Here is a 21,245-nt window from a genome sequence, read left to right as displayed (position 1 = left end):
ACAACTGTTCAATTTGTTCCTGATAAGTTGAAACTTTGTAATTAGTAACTTCTGGTTCAGTGAAGCTTTGGTTTAAAATACCCGGTTTCGGGGGGGCACAGTCATGCCAGGAAAAGCAGCGATGTCTCCATGAAATATATATATCTTTTCATGACACTATCCCTGCTGACAGGTTGCTATAATACACCCACAATTGGAGCCTAAAAAAATCAGATGGAAAAACACAGACTGGTCGTTACAAAACACCCAAATTTGGAGACTAAATGCAGAGTGAAACACAGCAGTGACTCACTGAAACACAACCAGTTTTGTTGTTTGTTAGTCTTGAACAGTTGTCAGCAGTTTTCCCCAGCTTGGCGGGTGTCTAGCCTAGTTGTCATGCCATCCAACATCCACATCCTGATGACAAAGTCAGCTCATATATCACGTCATTCTAGAAACTTTGATATGATATGTATGAAACATTCAAGCCTAACAAATTTGTGGTTTGCAGAATGTATCCAACTTTTTCTTCAGGTGACTTGGCTGAGATTAAAGTTACAGTATATCAAGAAAAAAACATGCCCTAAAATCCCAAAACGTGGTAAAAATATAAGATTTAAGATAAAGTAGAGAAGGAAACTGTGAACTGTCAGCAGGATGTCTATGAGGAAGACTGACAGAGGAACCCAAAGACTATGGGATCATTCTGCAGGTCCATTAGGGGCACATCAGACTGAATACTGCCATGTCTGTGTGAACAGTGCAAACAGACAGCATCCTCTGGTCTATTTGTGTAAAAGATGAGTTGGTGTTTCTATGACTGTGCTTGCCTACCATGCAGCACCAGGCCATTGAGCACAGCCAGTGGATGGGGTGATGACTTACCACTACGGTGCCAGAATGACTCTGTTGCCATGTGAGCACCACAGGGCCGGGGGTCATAAGCAGTGGTCCCTTGGAGCTTTCTCATAATGATAGCATCAGATTAGTGTGTCTTAGTCTTGGAAGTGAATGCTTGGCCACTCACTTTATGGAGAAAAGACACGGCAGCATCCTGTATACCCTGCAGGTGGTGGTGATAACATTGTACTCTCTGGATATATTGTGCATATTGTGTTGGACAAGGAGAAATAATAGAGGTTTTGAAATACCTCTCCTGACTACAGGAGTCATTTTCAGACCCCCTTTGCTTTTTCTTCACGAACTCATGAATTATGCAGGAACTATACACATGGCGACCCCTGACCACGATTCCATAATAGCTCCTGTTATTTGAACTAAAACATTTTCCGTGTCAAATCTATTGCAGAAAGCACACTGGTAAAAGACTCCCCCTCAGGCACTTTGTTTAAGCTGTCATGGCTCCATAGTTCCAAAATAGCTGACTTTCTTTTTCATCCTGTGGTTTTATAGTTAATTCATTAACTGCACTACCACACCTTTTAATGTTTCTACTGTGAACCTGCTGACTTCCCAGCGTTTCTTTTTCCGTTTTCAGTCATTTTCCTTGTTCTGGTACCATTTTATAACAAACAAGAGGACTTTCCTTTTTCAAGCTGACTCATAAATCCTTTTCTCTGTGACAGTGAGGTTTTCCTCAACACTGTCTCCTTCTGTTTGCACGCGTGTGAGAAAAATAGGAAAACTAAAAATAAAAGCACAAATTCAGCTTAATTTGATCAAATAACTCAGAGACATGTCTAAAAATTGCTAGTACAATAGTATGTGGTGGGACTTCTTCATTTTTCCCAAGGATATGAAGGTGCACCAGGTTACTGCTTTGACAGGGCATCTGTCAACATGTTGCAACATTTTTTATTTTAAAGGCTTGTTCTTTTCTAAACTCAAAGGACAAAGGGAGAGAAAGAGACATGCTGGTACAGGCAATGAAAACAGTTATACCTGCAGGAAAACCTGTTCCTCACACCATCCCCAAGCCACCACCTTATAATTGTCTTTTAATTGCTTCATTTTCCCTATCAAAAGATATAATTGTGTGAAACTGTCAGAAGGGTGTTGTTTTTTTTGCATATAACAATAGGAAGACCTTTCACGCAGGGTTTATCGCCTGAGTTATTGGATCTCTAAGAATGGATACTTGGAAAGCGATTACAACCAGCACACTTTCATGTTGAAGACATGTTGACATTCCTGTGCTTCTCTAACCATATCTATTGTTCCACATAAACTACAACATTCCCAGGCTGTTGTCTCAAGTCCACATTTAGGCAAAGCAGAGCGTGCCAGTGGCCTCAGCTGTCAATAAATCTTGTATTTTTTGCTATCATAGATTGTGTAAAAATAATGGACGTAGCCACTGTGACGTCATCCAGTGGTTGGTGAACTCTGTTTTTTAAGCCTTGATTTTGGATTTTTGGAGCCATGAAGTGACCGTATTTGGATGTGAGGGTGGATGGGGGTAAATCTGACCAAGTGCCCGAGGACAATATCAGCAGGAAGCCTATCACTTGAAGCCGTTATGCTTTTTATTATGAACAACTTCAAGCCTTGAAGAAATTCAAATTGATTTATATGAAAATTTACCTACGGTAGTTGTCATAAACATGGAAATTCACTATAGAGACCAAAACTGTTTTTGCACCAGGCTGTAAACATGTTTATTTCTGCTATTAAGTTAGGTGATTTAACATGGGGGTCTGTGGGGATGTACTCTGTTTTGGAGCCAGCCTCATGTGGCCATTCAGGGAGCTGCAGGTTTTGGCTCTTCCATGTTGACTCCATTTTTAGCCATGGAGGTTGCCACTAATTGTAGAAACTTTAGACAAAAAAATCATAATTATGACAATAAGTGTAAGGGAAAGGACACGGCAAACAGAGAGAAAGTAGGAAGGACAAAATGAAGACTTAAAACATACCTGGCTTATAAGACATTCCCGGAGGGAAGAGAAATCCTTGCTGGGCGGCGGCTGCTGCTGCCAGAGTGCGTTGGTCGTGTGGAAAAATGGGGATCATGAGCGGAGGCATGTGACCCTGGACCTGCTGAACAGATAGAGAGCAGAGATCAGAGAGAGGCCTAAGCATAAGCATGGTACACAGAAACACAGAGCCCACTCGGGGGGAGGGGGGCAGATCACAGCTCCTTCTAACGCGTGCTGACAGGGGGCTCTGCGGCATTGACGGCCCTCGTGTGCACACACAATACCTGGCCAAGCTATGGCTGCTCTTAATCCAAACCACAATTTCACCTCAGTACATCAAAGGCCCGGCATGCGCATATTGTTCCAGGGTCAGTTAGAGGAAGCGACATGCAGGACAGAGAGCAGAGAGGCTCAGTCGGTGCGTACGGCTTCTGGAGAGAAGTACTGGAAGTGTTGAAAGAAGCATTCAACAACACCCTTGCTGTTGCACATGTTAGCAAAGAGGATTGTTTAATGTATTACACAGAAGATCATTACCTCAACTACTCACATAATCATGAATGATCATTTATTTAGATGATAAAAGCCTGAAGACAATCCAGTAATTTACTACAACTGTTTAGAGCCGAGAAAAAATAGCAGGCGGTTGAGAAGTGCTTGCCGTTTGCTGTATTTCATTTTAATGTCATTCTCTGACTGTCTGCTCCACTCACATATTAACCTTCACCATCCAGTCTGGTAGCTGACTCGCCTACTGGGAATATCAACCCAAACTCCCCACATGTGTGTGTTTCAAGGGTGGGTGAGTCGCTTATGTCTCAAAAGTGGTGTGTGGGGGTTTTGCACACATGTTGCAAGGTCCAATCTTACTGTCATTCTCTGCATCCTGAAACTCTCTGATGGGGAGCAGCCCGGCTACCATGGGCCTGCGAGGGTTAATCTAGCACTGAGCCAGGCCACCTCAGGGGAACCTGCCTGGAAAATGGGTTAATAAAGGTCATCCCCCAAAATAAACACTTTACAGAATGTTTCTCCATTCATTCCTCCTTAAAATCAACTCGCAATAAAACGGGTCTGGGTGCAATTACTGCCGCTGCATTGGGGCATGAAATCAACCTGCTCTGAGCAATGACTTTCCCCCCATGTTCTGGCTGAGGTCTGCTATGATCTCCACTTTTCAGCCTGCGCCGGTCCCCCTGTAGACCCTTTACTGGAGTAGTGGCACCCAGTTTCTCTTACAGCTAGCACGCTAAACCTCCTTAAAACTACTTTATTGATCTGTCCAGAGGTGCAGAGCTAGACTGAAAACTAAATAAATAGAACCATTTTATGCCTACTGAGCTTTTACAGAAGTGCAAGTGCAGAAAGTACATTATAGAAGAATAGAAAAGTATGTAATTCTTCCAAAAGTAATTCTGTAAAATGTGCTGTTGCTGAAGAAAAAATAAATGGCCAAGGAGACTGCGACAAATGACCTTAAATAAAACATTGCTTTATAGGGATTGGTGTTCCAAGTTTCCAGGCTGAATGGATGAAAGATGAATCTTGGCCTTGCATGTATGGAACATATGGAAAAACACAATAATTAATGTCACAACATGAGGTAGGACCAGTGACAGGCGGGGGGGACACTGGGGAACACAGCTTTTCTCTGTCTGTGTATTTGGACTGTAAAACCAGATGGAGTCTGTTGCTGAATGTGTGGTAGTCACGGGGCAGAAAAGGGCTCCCTCAAGTCCACATTCCTCCAAGTATGTTACAAGTGTATTGCGTGGTAGTCCATAGTTTTCATGAATTAACTAACATGCCTCAGCAGTAAATTAAAAGTTACTTCCTTTTTTTTTCAAAACAAGAAAAACGACTGTCAGATATTTTCCAAACACTCACGTCAGTGAAAACATTTTTGCGAGACCTCTGTACTCGTGCAACCTTAAAGTGATTTAATGTAAAAGATGCTTAAAGAAAATTGTATCTTTTTTTTTTAAATCATATGAGCAAAACAACAACCAGGAGAACAGCTGCCTCACATGAGGAAACAAAAGTTGTGATGCTAAACAATAAAATAACCTTTTAAACAGTTTATATCTAATATTTATTTGGTTTTAATCATTTTAAAAGAAACATGGTTACTGCATTAATTAACACAACTGAATCATATAAGAGATGTCTACAGTATACCCAGCACATATAATGAGAGACAGCCAGCAAAAGGCATCAGACACTCGGACGTATTTTTCTCTGGCACTAAATGTAAATGATGTCATTTCATCTGGGATATCAGCTTTTATTACTATTATTATTTTAAAATATGGAGCCGAATATACAAGATTCACCGAGGCAAGACAGAGTGTGAATGTGCGTTGAAGGGGAAATAAATGCATTGAGTTTGAATAGCTGTGATTTGCAGTAATGAGCTCCGCGCATTAAAGTTTAATTTACGGCAACTAATGTCAGAGAATGGCAAATCAAATTCTGAGGAGCTTCAAGGTGGCAACAAATAGTGGAGGTTAGTTGAGCTGTCAATTAACAGCTGGCACAGTGGCTGAGCAGATTAGAACATTTTCACGAGTGCCTTTTTTTTTTGACTGTTAATGTAGAAAAAAATGTATATTTAAAAAAAAAAACAGTGACAGAAAGAAATGTGTTCATATGTGTGGGTTCCACTCTCCCTCTGAACCCCCCCACCCCCCTTTAAGAGTTACCCTCAACTTCATCTATGTATGGGCTGAGTGCCCGGGATATTTCTATTGCCAAGATGATCTTGAGGAGTCTGAGAATGAAGTGGAGCAGATGTGAGCGGGGCACTTGGGCAGCGTCCTCCCTTCTCGTAAATACAGCGGCATTGTTGCTGCTGGCACTGCTCTTCCTTTGTCTTAGCACTGCTAAGTACTGGATAATGTCATTTCACACCATCTGCCCCCAGGCTTCATTAAAGATACATGAATGGGCTATCTTATGAGGAACAGGTGCTATTGTTTGTCCCTCAAGACCCAGCACTAAGGATCTGACTCGGAATACTTGAAGAGGAGCATCTGTAGTGATCAGTCAGACAGACTTGGCTGAGGCCCCCGTCTCTGCCAGCAAGCACTCCAACAGAGGTTTCTGGGGGAACTCAGCCGCCTTGCAACATGTATCATCAATTCAGATGACCTGATGAAGTCTGTATCAGGCCAGCACGCAATCTGTTTCCCTCTCAAGGAGATGCTGGTGTTTGATAAATAGAACCAACTTGCAGTCCTGCGAGCAGGATACCATATAGATGCCATATTGTGGAAGAGCTAATTAGCTTTATTTATTTATTTTTTTGTAAGAATAACAACAGCACAGCTCAATTACAGCCGCATGATGTGACAAGTTTCTGTATGCCAAATATAAGGTCTTTTAGTCCTGTGTCACTGTGTGAAATGCTTAATTTATCAATAATTTCTGCAAAACTTAACCCGTTTAAAACAAGAAAGCACTCGCAGCAGTTCAGCTGAGTGTACAATAGTTTATAACAGCAGCCCATCCTGAGGTCAGACTGCAGAGGACGAGTCAGACGGCTCAGACAGACTCTCATCTCTGATGTGTAAATACACAAGGTGTAAAAGACGGGGAAGACTTGAAAGAGCTCTCTTTATTTCTCCTAGCACTTACAACACATGCAATATACGCACACACGCGTGCGCACACACACACACACACACACACACACACAGGTATACACTCTCAAATTCAGCTTTAATACTGCATTAACCCATGAATGATGTACTTTTGCTACTACTAGATTTATTTTTCATTATTCCTATAAGGCTTACTTGTGTGGAAATACACATAGCACTTAGCATATTTTTGATGAAAGATGGACCTCTGATTATTTTTTAACAAGCTATGAGATTAAAAAAATTTCACATTTTAAAATTATTTTTACAAACTTGTGTTAAGTTCAGGTGATGCTATGCAGTATTTGTGCAAATAAGAAAAAGTGTTGTTTGTCTAGACGTGCAGGCATCCACCTCCAACACACAAGCAAGCAGCTCCAAAACTCTGAGAGCTAATGGAGATGTACAGGGCATCACAGCACTGACTTGGGCCCCTGTCAACACCCATGTTCCTCACTGTCTGTTATAGCTTCTACAAAGCACCCAGGAGGCCTAACCCCCCCCTCTGCTGGCTTTTCCTCTGAACCCCCTTACACTTCCATGCGCTGATCCACACTCAAGTTTGCTCCTTGCTATGCACCACAATGCGCTGTGTGAAGGAGAGTTTTTTTTTGTTTTTTACTGCCCGAATCAGCCTGTATTTACAAGATTAAATGACTAAAGGGGTAAAAAAAGACACACACCTACTTCGTTGTCACTGTGTTTCATGATTATTAGCTTGAAAGGACCTGAGAGATCCTGGGTCTAACATCCTGATTAATTGCTACTTGACACCTTTTAACACAGCTCTCACACACGTGCTTATCTTGGATATAATCTGCATTCATTTGTCTCGAGGAGACTTGTGAAAAGTAAAACCCCTTCAAGTATTTTATGAAAATACTGACAACAATATGACCGCAAGCAGCCAAAAATATGTATGAGGAGCTAAAAGTGATGATGTTCTTAATTCTGTACAATCATTTAGATTATAATAGGCGCCTTTCTCATTAGGAAAAGATCACAATCACCAGTAATCATTTAGAAGAGGACTCACATTTCACTGACATCTCATTTTAATAAAATTACTTCCACACTTTAGTAGCTGTCAGAGCCGCAGCTCTCGCTAACCTTCTCTTTCACATTTTCTATAGGAGGGGTTCTGTAATTTCACCCAGGGAAGATAGACTCCAGCTGTTGCTGTAAGAACTGATAGTTCACACTTTGTACCCCCCTTGCTCTCCGCTGAGCTGCACACCGAACGCTGTGCGAGTGGAAATCACCTTTTGTGATCCATTTAAAGGGAAAGTGATCTTGAGGAAGCTGGCGAGTCTGGCTACATCCCAGCAGCAGCACACACAGTAAAACTGACACTAGACAGCAGGATATGTTTAACACCCGCCACTGTGTACACAGCCCGCTGGGTGTACACTGTACTGGAGCCTAACCAGGAGGAAAATCACTCAGTGGAAGAAGCACTTCTGGGCTGTTGATCCCTCTGTGTTGTTTCAGGATTTGTGAAACAATCAACATTTTTTTTTTTTCTACTCCTTTACACACTTATCAGCTGATTATACAGCGCTGCGTAGTTACATTTCATGGCAGACACACGCATTGATCGAACACAGATGTGATGGTGTTTGGATTTGTCTGTAGCTAATGGTAATCAGACAAATAGATCAATAGGTTTGAACCAGACTTTGATGCACCAGACGTCAGGTCCTCATATTACCGGCAACTACACTGAAGCACATTATTCCTGCTTGTCTGCTCTAAAAAATGGGCACACTGGATGGGAAGGGGAAGTGCAGCGGAGAGGCTCAGGTCACTAACAAAGGGCCCTTGTCCTGGTGAAGTCTCCAACCTTTCTCCTCACTTCCTTCCTAAAATCGTTGCGCTGCACCCTTCCCTACAAAAGTCAACGACAGAAAAATAAAGCCAAAAATCAACCAGCCTGGGAAAAAAAATCCCATAATATTTTTTTTTCTGAATTGTTGGGGTGCAGCTTTAACTCTGACAGCAGGCACTGTTTGCTCAGGTTTGAGTGTAACACTGTCCATCAGTCATGCCTCTGTGTGTGTGTGTGTGTGTGTGTGTGTGTGTGTGTGTGTGTGTGTGTGTGTGTGTGTGTGTGTGTGTGTGTGTGTGTATGTGCTGTTCAGGATAAAGTGCAGCAAATCCAGACACTTGAGTGAGGTCAGAGCATCCAGAGGGAATAACCAATAGATGACTTCTTGTTCCACTAATTCCTTACACAGTAAAACAAGCCTTCTTGGAAAACAGCCATTCCAATATGTCTATATTAAGTCGATGGGAGCTTGAAAGCAGCGTAGTCCAACCCTCTGACCCGCTGAACACACCCCACCCCAAATCCCTCCACTCCAGCCCTCCTCCATCTCATCCGTGCTCCTGACTTCCTTGGAATTCTGGATAAAACTGCAGGCTACTGTTTAGTTAAACACACTGCCAGGAATTAACAGGATTTCTGCAAACAAATTTAATGTAGTCTCAGTATTAAATGTTGTAGGAAGAATAATAAAAGCTTGACATCGAGTATGTGGCAAAATGGTAAAATAGGCAGAAATGAGTAAAACAAACACATTTATAAATAACATTCAGTGCCCACGCAAGAACGTTTAAATTTTTAAGAAAAAAAAGATGCAAACATTCATTTCTAGGCACGAGGAGTGATTTGTGTAAATTGTCTTCATGAAGCAAATTGTGCTAATCATGAATTGAAATGTATCCATCAAAAAAATAAATTTAGGGAAAAAATCAATATCGAAATCAAACCTTAAGCTGTTTTCTTTTTTTTTTTTAAAGCTTTTTCATTGATGTACGTTTAAGTGACCAAAGAGTTTTCATGCTCTGTGTGTGTTTGATTCTGAACACAATAAAAGCACACACACATATATATATATATATTAGATTTTAGTCAAACATATTGCTTTCCTACATGCTGACAAAATATATGTCCACAATTCTATGCACAAAGCAACACAGTCCTGCATACAGCCTTAAGATACTGTTTTTTTTTAAACAGCAAATTCAGTAAAGAATTTTAGCTCGTTTTTGGGGGAATGTAAGATTTTTTTTTCAAGGTCTGGCCCTAAAATTCAAGTTTGCAGTGAACTGGCCAAATCCACAGGGACTCCCTCAAACAGCATGTGTTATGATGGGAAAGAAGAGAACAGACATAAACAAACGCACAAGTGGGCTTGGGGCCGGCATCATTATCCTGCATATACATCCTTGCTGTATGGAAATGGGGAATAACTGAAATGCCTCGGACTGTCATTGCAGGGGGGAGAGTGAGGTACCAAAGAACATTGGACACGGGCTGGTCAGATAGCCGGCTACAAGCATGTGATGTGAACAGGGCAGGGGGAGTGGAAAATAGAGGGATTTAACTATGTGAGGCTTATGAAGTAATGTGGTTGTAAAGGTTTAAAATATCACATCTGCAGCACTTTGGAGAAAGCAGAGGGACATAAATGGTGTCCACTTTTAACCATTTTGTGTTGTACAAAGGAATTGTGTGTGTGTGTGTGTGTGTGTGTGTATATATATATATATATATAAAATTGTAATTTTTTTCTTTCTTTTTTCTATTATAGACTTAATGGTATTGGTAATAGTATTGTCCGCACTACAGCTGGGTTTTCCCCCTCTGTCCCTTCCTCCAGTCATAGACTGAGGCTCTGTCTTCACTATTACCTCCCAGCTGCTGGGGCCGCACATAACAACAGAGCCCATTCTGTTGTTCAGCAGCAAGCATGCCTGTCAGGAGGGACAACTTTTTTAGACAGACAAGTGTGTTGAGACTTTGAAATGTGCTCATATATCATCACCTAATGATGATTTTGTAAAAGATGAAAGAAGAGGGGCAATATGATGACTTGTTTAAAAAATACTGTTAAGGTTAAATTAAGAATAAGCAATTCAATTAGGGTAATGTGCAATATAAAAGGTGTCAAAGAACTGAGATATGGAAAAACAAACAAAAAATTCTACAGTTGTTTTAATGGAAAACTGCAGGACAAAAAAGCTCATTCATTGTGTTCTGTTGGGGAATGCTTGGACTCTCCTCCGCCCCAAAAACAAAAAGCTCCTTTTTTTGCGTCGGCCATGGGCTGAATGCTTTGCTTTGCCACCCCAGCCCTAAGAAAACACGCGCCCCTTTCTCCCTGCCGGCTGCCCGTACACAGTAGAGCCCATTAATGCAGCTCCTTTTCCCAGTGAGAGTGCCCACTGCTGAGGACGATGGCCACGCAAAGCCAACGCAAAGACAAAACAGTTTGCACAACATTAGCAGAGAAAACACAGTCCATGCAGAGAGGGAGAGGAAACTAAATCAACATCACACTGGAGGATGTGTTCTCCCTCAACTGATATTTTCCTTGCGAGGGTTCGGGATACAATGGATGTTAAGTGTAGGCGCTCTGCCTTCATCCAGGGAGGGTGTGTGTGGCTCTGAACAGGTGCTTTATGGTGATTTTCAGACAGAACATAAAGGTGCCTCATTCAGTATATATATGTATGTACAGAAAGCATGATCAGTTATCAGGATTATTTAGTGATGTGGTTTATTTGAAAGGCAAATTCCCATTCCCATATGCAAGGTAATCCCCTGTCTTGTCTCGGTTATTCTTATCACTTGTGAAAACTGATTAAACGCTGCAAGTTTGTGTTACAAATTAAACCGTCCCACAGCCGCTTTACAAACCCCTCAGGTGACTAATTTTAAGTATACCCTCAGGTGTGATTTCACACATTACAGCCGTTCATGTGGCACCTCTCAGACAGAGCCTCTTAATTATTGCTGCTTAAACTGCTGAGGTGTCTGAATACAAAGGCCAGTTACACAAAAGCATGGCTTTATTGTGTAATTTACAGCAATAATGGACCTATATTTGTCTACATCCCTGCCTCACTGGCAAAAACACATTACAAGCAAATGTTTATTTGACTGCCTCTAAATAGACACTATGAAGCCAGGGATCCGTGGTTACACTTTGACCAAATTATTTCCAAATCCAGTTCTTAACTACAGGGGGTCCACGCTCACTACAGGGCCTCAGAGTTACTGCAGGGGGGATGCCAAAACAGTCTCTGGTAATTGAATTGAAGCTTTAAGTTTAAAAAAAAAAAAAATCAAAAATTAAAATGTCTGAAAATACACATATACATGAATTCAACCTATTTAAATTGGCGTACTCTTAAAAACATTTAAGAAATAGTGCACAACACTGATAATAGGCTGTTATCCATGAATCCTCATGCAATCATGTTATAGCTAATGCTCCATCACTGTGCGGCACACAAATTTGTGTTTTCAATGATAGTGAAGGAATGACCCGCCCTGCTCTCCCTATTGGCTAGAACTCATTGCCTTCGATGGTTGGATTGGTATGGTTAAGGCAAGAGGAGTGGGATTGGTGAGGAAATATAGGTATGATGTCCACTCAGGTGCTCTGTTTATTTATATTTTTTGCCTCCTTATGTGTGCTCAGCATGGCAAAATTTGTGGGTACTCTAAAACTGATGTTGGTGGATAAACAGTACGTCCTTTGCATAGAGAAAGCATTTGTAATGAAAGACAATAAACAGACCTTTTTGTTCTTTTCAGCAGCTATTGACTCTTTTTGGCAACTGCAGACCAGGTTTCACTGCACGTGTTGTACCCCAGTAGCGTGATGTCGTTTGAGACCGAGACCGTGACTTCTCCTCTTTTGAACCTCCTTGTGCTATCCTGGGAAACGCAAGTTTGCATGTGTCCCTACCGGCGATGTGAACAAATTAGTTAATCATTACTTATGATTTGAACACATCAGCCAATTAGCATTGTTGTTATTTCAAGTGTACGGATATTCTTGTGAGTCACAATAAATTATTTTGTAAATTATAAAACAAAACACTCTTAAAAACTGTCCACCTTGTAAACAAACATGGTGAATAAATATATGAATCTGCCAATAATTATTATTTTAATATCATAGTATTTCCCTACATGTTTTTGTAGGCCCAGTTTAATATGCAACCCAATTTTACACAGGGGGATTTCTGCACCATCTCTCTTCACACTAAGGGGTCCTTGGCGTAAAAACTTTAAAGACCCCTGGTTTAAAGCAGTACAATTTAGCCCTACATTGTGTACAGTGACTTAACACTGCGTACTTGTGTTAAATAAATGGTGCATTCCATCCACAAAAACCGGACAGCATCATCACCTAATGGGGCAAAACCCACAGACCCCAAACCATTCAAACAGCATCTACTGTTAATGTTTGTAAAGCAAGCCTTTGTTTTAACAGACAAATGGCATTATATACCAACTGTTCATCCACTTTGCTTCATTTGCAAACCATCACTGCTGCTGCTGAGGTTGTGTCTATTACACCTTTGTGTGCATCATTAAGTTTTAACAGGGCAGCGATTGCTTTATTGTTTAAATTGCACAAGACTTTGTTTAACGTCAGCATTTCTTCTGCTTCCTGATACCAAGTCACATTTCATAACTAATTAAATTGATCCCTCCCTCCCCACCGATAGAGTCCACTAAATGGAATTATTTGTATCCAAGTGTCAATATACTAAATCACAGGGGCTAATGAGTCAGGTCACTGCTTTCTTTTATCTTCAGTCTTGCATGTGCACATCTTCATCAGCTAACAGTCTCCTTAAATGGAGGATGAACATGCTGGACTGAGCCTCCCTGGGCGAGAGCCAAGCCCGTCTGACTAGGCTGTTAATGCCCCCACATAATCCTACTAGCAGGCGAACACAGAGCTCTTCAACACAAGGGAAAGCACTGGCAGAGCAGCACCCACACAGACACGCGTGTGCACACTGCAGCACACTTAAACACAGGCGCACCCTCACACACACACACGATCATTTCCCTGCTCTATTATTCTCTTATTATCATGCTAACAGTTCCAATCTAGCTGTGCTAATTGGGGGACTTACACATTCTCTTTAACAATGTCTATTTTTGTGCTTTTTTTTTTTCTTTTTTGCCAGTGCATTAATAAGAGTCTCACACTGAGAAAATCATTTGTGTCAGGGAGACAACAAAAGCATCTGAGAATACACAAATTAGCGCTATTATCTTTGTGCAATTACCATACAGCCCTGTGTTTATTTAAACTCATCTGACTGATTTAAAATATTTACCATAATGTTGTAGTTTGGGGGCCTTTGCTTCTCTAAATTGGTAACCAAACAGAATCAGTGCATTAAATTACTGCATTGCATAGCATGCATATTCCTTTTTATTATAACAAAGACATGATTACAAACCAGTAAAGCCAATTTAACATTCAGGCTGAACACCAATTTGACCTTTTTTTTTTTTACTGTCATTTGATACTGGGAGATCTGTTTAGATGTTCAGCACTAGAAAAGAAATAGAAACATTTAATGCTTAGCTAGAAGGTTCTGCATAGAAATAATAACAGTCTCACAGGCTTGTGAGTCAACAGTTAATACAGGCTAATGAAGGCCAGTTATTAGGGGGCAACTGTTTTTTAGTGACCAAGACCTTACATTGATTTGATTTGGGTTGCAACGGGACTGTGATCCCAAACATCCTGAGCGTACAGCTGAATCACACTGGGATGGCATCACAACAAGAATGTGAAAGTCTCTCAGTGGCGCAGCTAAAGCAGGGGCTGGATTTTATTGAGAATTTGTGGAATGACTCAATGAAAGCTGCAGGTCAAGCTGGATGTGAGGCGTGACTGATGTCTCAAATCTAGCTTGACAAATCTTGACCACATCTGCACATAAAATCCTGATTTGCAAAGCTAATACAGATGTTTCCAGAGAACTTAAACTTCTGCCAAAATGTACAGAACTGGATAGATGGCATTGTTGAGGGAGCAATAAATAGATCATTTGCTATTACAATTTATATATCAATTTCTTTTGGTTCAAACTAAAGCAACAGCCATCATTAACTGGGCAGATTCACTGAATACAGTTTAACAGAACTTCCCTTGTGAATTCTCTGGTTTCTTTGTAAAAGAGGGAAATGGGAAATCCATGTGCTACTGACTGAAACACACTTCTGTCCAGATTTTTTTCTACTTCTAAAATATATATTCACTGAAAATAAACAGTAGCTTTGTCTGTGTTAAAAGTAGTGGTAAAGAAAATAAGTACCTCTTCCCCTGTGAAGAATTACCATAGATCTATAGATGTTTGCAGACCACATATCTGTCTGTCTGTTGTTCTCTCATCTTAAAATATATGCCATGCTGGATTGTCCATGTTTAAACTGTGGGCAGCTAAATGCTGCTGTAATTGAATTTCATCTTTAATCTCAGGACCTTTAGCATCTAAACACTGGACGGCCTCATGTCCCCCACTGTTTCTTTACACCATTAAAGACACATGTGAGAGAGCCTCTAAGACTTTGAAGTGCGCAGTGGACAACAATATACTGGTCTCTTTTAATCTCTGGCGTCTCTTTTTAAATGGAAAGGATACACACATCCTGTATGTGTGTTTGTGTATTTGTGGACATAAGGTCAAAGGTAGGATGTAGAGGCGCAGATAATGTGTGTACATGCAGTGAGTTTGGAATTAGACGCTAGGCCATGTATAGGGAAGGCAATGGAAGGTCAAAGGGAGATAAATACAACCAGACCTGCTTGATGAACAGATCATTTAAGGTTTCCAAAACATGTGTGTAAACAACATGGTAGACAATGGCCTCCATAGAAATGCATTATCTCTCAGATCTTGGGTCTCACGGTGTACTCAGGGCTGGCATGTCAATGCCACAGCCAATGACAAATGTTGATGTCATGATATTGTGATAGTTTAAATGGATAAAAATAAATTAAATATTTGGGCTTAAAAGTGTTCCTCTGTTTCATCTGGGGAGCTCTGTTTTCTCCAGCCTGTTTGTGAAGATAAAGTTCACCCTGACCTTTCTGCCAATATTTATTCTCTTGATGTGTGTATCAATGCGTGGGTCCCTGTGTGCCTGTGTACTGTACACGATTGCCTCTGTGCATGTGTTTGAGTATCTGTGTGTGAGAGTCAGACCATGGTTTGTAGCATAACAGACCCATCCTTGAGGAATGCATCAACTGGGGTCATTACCATGTGAGAGGTGAGGGGACGGGTGCTTGCTGCATTATCGGCAACACTATCACTTGGGTTTCATAGAGCAACAGAGGTTGTGTTAACCAAATATTGTCCTTCATTGACTGAATTTGTTTAACAATAATGGAAAAATCTGCAGGCCGTTCATCATTTTGACAGATTAGAGCATTGAGCACAATCTACTGTAACTTTCACACCCTTGTCCAGTTGGTGGCATGTGAATATTAATTAGTTATTGTCTAGTATTATCTTTGATCTCAAATACATGACCTCATTGTCCAGCTGGCTTTAAGGCATAGCACTGGTAGGCTATATCTCTACAGATTGGTTCATCTGTTGTTGTTGGTAGGTAGAAACTTTATTAATCCTTACAGAAATGGCTTTATACTGCTGCTACCTTCACAATCAAATGCAACAACAGGAGACATCTAAACATAGAACATACACATCTCCATCTCGCATGATAAAGAAATAAAACCTATATGTATATCTATATACGTATGTATATGTATATAGATAGAAAAATCACACTGCAATGTAGCTTATATTATAAAAAGTATATACATATCTAAATATATAAAGTATATAATATTGCAAAATGTCAACGCATGTTTCTGTTCACCTTTTCACGCCATGCCCTCATAAACAGGAGCGTAGTGCTGCTGTAGTGCATCAGAAGGATGATCCATCACTTTTTTCACCAATTAAAGAAAAAGAATATTTGCAGTTCACATAAATCGGTTGAAATTCATATTCATTTTTTTAAGCTGCTGAAGATCAATTCATCAGTAAAACCTGTGTCATGCAAAAAAAGGCAATAAAACAAATAGAATGGTTGGCATATTGGCATTTAAGCTGTGTTGATTGAATTCAAGACTAGATTTATGCATTAAGTAACATGCAAGAAGAAGTTCCACCTTAAAGGTTGCCGGTAGCTGCCAGTTGTAGCCTTTGAGCAGCATGGTGACTTAAACAATTTTTTCTCAGTTTATAGCTGTTATATATAAAAAGGCAGCAAAATGTCATTAAAGCTGACTTTTGTATGTAAATTTTACTTAAACTTAACATGTGCATTCACACATACGCGCCCTTCATAGGTAGATCCTGCGCTTAAACAAATAGCACTACTCCCCTGTTTATAAATACATAATCTATACATTTTTTCTCCGTATTAAGGGTTAAATACTGAAAATCAGTGAATGAAAAGTGAATGTTGTTAAATACATCTCTTTAGCTTAAAAAAATCAAATTAAACTGATGGGTAATAATAGAATATGACAACCCCGTCAATTGAAATGATGGACAACGGGAAAATCTAACCCAACATTCAAGCTCCACATCTCCTTATTTTATTTAATGTGCAGAAAGAGTAACACACATCTCGTCTTATATTGCCATGTAGCGAGAAAACGCACATAAAAGTATATTCTAGCCAATCAAGTCAACATGATCAATGTGATGCTGTTTAGCTGCTCATTTGCTGCAACTTCTCATCCATTAGGATCAGCACAAAGTGGGTGTGATTATGAGACAGAAAGCCATGAAGAGGAAACTCAAATAATGCTCAGTGCGCCTGAGTGAAAAAAAGAACAGTGCTCATTATTATTTTATATATATACACACAGAAAAATAAGGAACTTATGAGGTAAAGCAGTTTTCTGCTAATATATATGTTTAATTGCCACATGTGTCTTGCTGGCGTTTCAAATGTTCAACTAAATCAACTCAAGAGTTAATCTCATCCTGGGATTGAATTAGTGCCAAGACGATTTCAACAGCGAGGATGGACTGAAGAAATACAAACAAGCTAAGGGGAAAACACACAAAGCCTTGAGCTTTAACTTTTGATAAGCCCCTAACACTGCAATCAAAACATCTGCTATCTTAAAACAAGTGACATTGTAATCCCGAAGGACAAAGACTAAATCTCTACCCCTCTCTTGTAGCAATGATGGGAAAGGATAAAAAGAGAGAGATGGCTATTCAAAAGGGAAGCTTGATTAAACTGCATGCTGCCACGCTCCAGACCTCGCGAACTAAACCTCTAAAACTACACACTTCTGACAGATTCCCTTCAGTCTACATGCAGACACCCCCTGAAAGAACACAGATAGCGTGCAAACAACAATCTCCGCCTGCAGTTCCTATGGTTTTATTGTTTGGACAGTTTACAATGTCCACTGATGTGATCAGTTACATCATCAATACGAGACCTTAGCTTCGGCTCACTCTTGGTTTTCTCCCTGAAGCCAAAACAGAAGGACTTTGATGGCCACTGGGGTCTCCAATAAAGTTTAGTGCTCTCCATTCTAACAGCAGAGTAACTCAATCCCCCAACACTGCTCACCACTTTTCTTTAAGTCTGTGACATACAGGCTGGAGGCTTGTTTACAGAACTAATTAAGTCAAAGCTGTTATATATTAAAATGTCCAGGGCATTTTTAAGAGGCAGCAGTAATGAAAACAGAGTGGCAAAAATGCTTCACTAACTTGCCCCTGACTCTCTTTTATCTGCTCCAACTTGAGAGGAGTGGCCGTCACCGCAGTGGATATTTGGAGGAACTAGGTTAAAGGAGAAGGTACATCCTCTACTTTAAAGAACTTGATGTTGATAAAATTACAAAAAAAAGTGTTATTATTCTGCTAACATTCCCGTTTACATGCAGCCGTGCATACTCCAATAACGCATCGTAAGGTGTCGTTTATCACACTGTACAACATATCCATGACAACTCATTGAGCTGATGTAAACAGACAAGAGGCCAAGTCTTAATCTCAACTGAGATGCAGATTCAGTATGGGTTCATGCCCAAATAATGCTATTAAATCTGAAGTTATACCAGAATATCCCACGTCTTAATCGAAGAAAGATATATTTGGAGAAAGGCCCAATTTGGAATATCCAAATGGAATATGCTGTTGACATGAACCGTATCGAATTCAGAATACTATAATATTGCAGTAATAATGGACTATTAGTGTGCATGTAAACATACTCCGTGTTGCTCAGGTTCAAACTTATTTGAAGTGTTGAGAGCGTTCTGTGTTTGTTTTTGGGTGGCGTTCTGTCTGCATCATGCCGCAGAGGCTGATGGGCCTTGGAACAGATGGTCGGACCATTGGACTCTTTTGTTTAATTGTGGATGTGGCCTTTTTTTTTTTATCAGGGAAGATCTGTGGCACATTTGGTCGAGGGAGAAGCTGGCTAACTGGGCTCTGCAAGAAAAGACTTTACTTGTATCTCTGTTCAAGTGTTTGAAATGGATATTTAGAAGTGCATTCCCATACACACTCAACCCCCCAACCCTCTCTCAAAACTATGCATCAAGGGGAATTTTCAGGTATCATTTGCCTTTAACTTTGTGATGAAAGCAAGGGCCTTTAAAAGTGAGATGCATTAGGGCTGTGCCCTTATGCTCAATGAGCATAAGTAAAGGGCCCTCCATGATATGAGTAATACTAGCCCCTCAGTAGTGTATAAGGTACTTCATTTTAGAGTGTTTTCTAGACAGAGTGTTGCGCTCTGTGCTTCTCTTCACTGGAATTATTATACTAATAGACTGTCCACTGTGGAAGTGAAAGGTCCAGGCGTGTGGCTTCGCAAGAACATATTGACAGTACGGACTTTCTCTCGTAAAGAACTTTTTGAAGAGGCATGTCCTGGCTGTAAATCGAGTTGCTGTGTTACTCGATGTTTGGAACCAGAAGTTTCTTCGCCAAAGTGTTTCAAAAGAACAACCTGATGCCTCATTAGCACAAATTTCTTATTAGCAAAGAAAAAAACAAATTGTCTCTCCTGTGAGGAGTACTAAATGGTGTTGGGGGAGCAATTTGTTGAGAGTAAATGTTTGAAGAGGTAGAAATAAAGGGAAAATGAAAGGAAAGATGGGGAGTTGTCAGTAAAAAGAACAAGCAGAGGAGGAGGAGGTTAACGGAGAAGGACGTGCCTGACACTGAGCACACCCAGCAGGATAACGTTAGCTGCACACAGGCAGCCAGGCTCACAGCCTTGACCACTGCCAGTGACCATCCCTGGATAACCCTGTACTGTCTCACCATGTCCAGTTAAACGCTGCCTGGGTGGTCTTTCACTACTGCACTCACAAGGCGCACAAAAACATCAAACACTAATGAGAATGTCTGGCACAGTCAAAAACTAGTACAAACACAAATGTAAGAACTACAAGAAAAACAGCACAATGACAATGTAAGTTTCACTTGCTCTTCTAGGTGAAAGCATGCCACATTGCCCTTCTGGGACCGGCTTGCTTCAGAGGCATTTACCAGCCTCTTTCATGTCCCCCACCTCCAGGCTCTTCTCCATCAACAGGACTCATTAGCTGTTGTTACCCCACACCCCCTCCCTTTTTTTTTGTTCATTAAGATGTGCTAATTATTCTCCTCCATATTTTAAAGCCCTCCCGATTACCAACAGGCAATTAACATTTGATGAGAGTGATGAATGTTAGTGTGACACAAAAATTAAAGATAAAAAGGCATGCAATTTTTTAAAAAGAAGAAAAGGATAAGAAGGAGAGGCTAACAGAAGTTGGCAATCATATTTACTTTTATGTTTAATTTTATTGATCTGTGCTACTCAGCTCAGACATGTGGCTCGTAGTAACAGCGGTTGTAGACTGAGGAGGAAGAAATGTTGTAGTAATCATGAACATAGAAGAAGTGAGTGTTAAGAGGGCCAACAGAAACACTTTGACTGACCTGGATCTGTTGCTGGAGGAGGTTGATTTTGTGCTGCTGCTGCAGAAGCTGCTGCTGTTGTCTTGCAATCTGGTTGGAAACAGGAGAAGGGAAATTAAATGATTCCTGGTTAAACTGGAATGAAGAAGAATAGGAACTAAGATCATGTGATACTTTTGTTCTCTTTTTTCTGTAGTTAACATTATGTAGGAACTGCAGTACAACTGGAGGCACAACACTAGAGCTGCTGCTCCTAAATGCTGTCCAGGTCTATTACAGTGTATTCCAATATGTTAAAATAATAGTGGTTGCATTTGGGTAAAAACTGTGGACAAATTTCTAAATTTGGGACATTAGGTATGAATCACTTCACCATAATGTGTCATTTATTTAAGTTTTTTTTCTTTATATTTATTTTCTGTATTTAATTTATTTATTTTGCTAATATGGACCCGTCTTGTAAAGTTTCAGTTCGTAGGCTTGTTAAATGACAAAAAGAATAAACTACAAAAGTTTTTTAAAAAAATAGAACATTTTTAGGAACATTAGTATTAACATTATTTTTGTCCTTTATTATTTTTATTTTTTAAATATGGTTTTTTTAACCAAATTCCATGAAAATCTGATAAAAATACATTTTCAATTTTCTAAACTGACATGAAATGAACTGTGTTGAACTGCACAGTCAAAATTAGTGGTAAAAGAGAATAAATGATTTACAGGACAAATGAACACAGTTATGACTGAGATAACTGGTGCAGTGGTGTAACGGGTGACAGAGGTCCCTGCTGCCCCTGAATGACGAGCAGCCCCACCGCAATCCTTCTAATCCCAGCAGTCCCCCTTTTTCTACATGCCCACTTCATTGAGCATGACAACCTAGTTTTAAGTGTCATTTAATTTTCATTTTTAAATATAATTACAAAGTGTTCACTGTAAGATATCGGTC

At 40.3% G+C, this 21,245-nt stretch overlaps 1 protein-coding gene across 10 annotated transcripts in view; it reads right to left on the bottom strand.

Moving 5' to 3' along the window:
- The window catches only part of sox6 (SRY-box transcription factor 6), a 158,598-nt gene that overhangs the window by 49,015 nt on the left and 88,338 nt on the right, over positions 1–21,245 (bottom strand). For 8 of the 10 annotated variants that reach the window (XM_088077263.1, XM_042483805.2, XM_042484184.2 and 5 more), the window contains 2 exons: positions 20,318–20,386; positions 2,859–2,982 (listed from right to left, as the gene is read on the bottom strand). In XM_088077263.1, the coding sequence (XP_087933389.1) occupies positions 2,859–2,982; positions 20,318–20,386 (193 nt within the window). The remainder of the gene's footprint in view (positions 1–2,858; positions 2,983–20,317; positions 20,387–21,245) is intronic. The other 2 variants (XM_042484034.2, XM_042484248.2) reach the window with 1 other exon arrangement.

Source organism: Plectropomus leopardus, chromosome 1 (genome assembly GCF_026936395.1).
Source record: "Plectropomus leopardus strain MGB_pleo_1.0 chromosome 1, ASM2693639v1, whole genome shotgun sequence".
NCBI classification, from domain to species: Eukaryota; Metazoa; Chordata; class Actinopteri; order Perciformes; family Serranidae; genus Plectropomus; species Plectropomus leopardus.
This window is presented reverse-complemented; position numbering and strand designations above follow the sequence as displayed.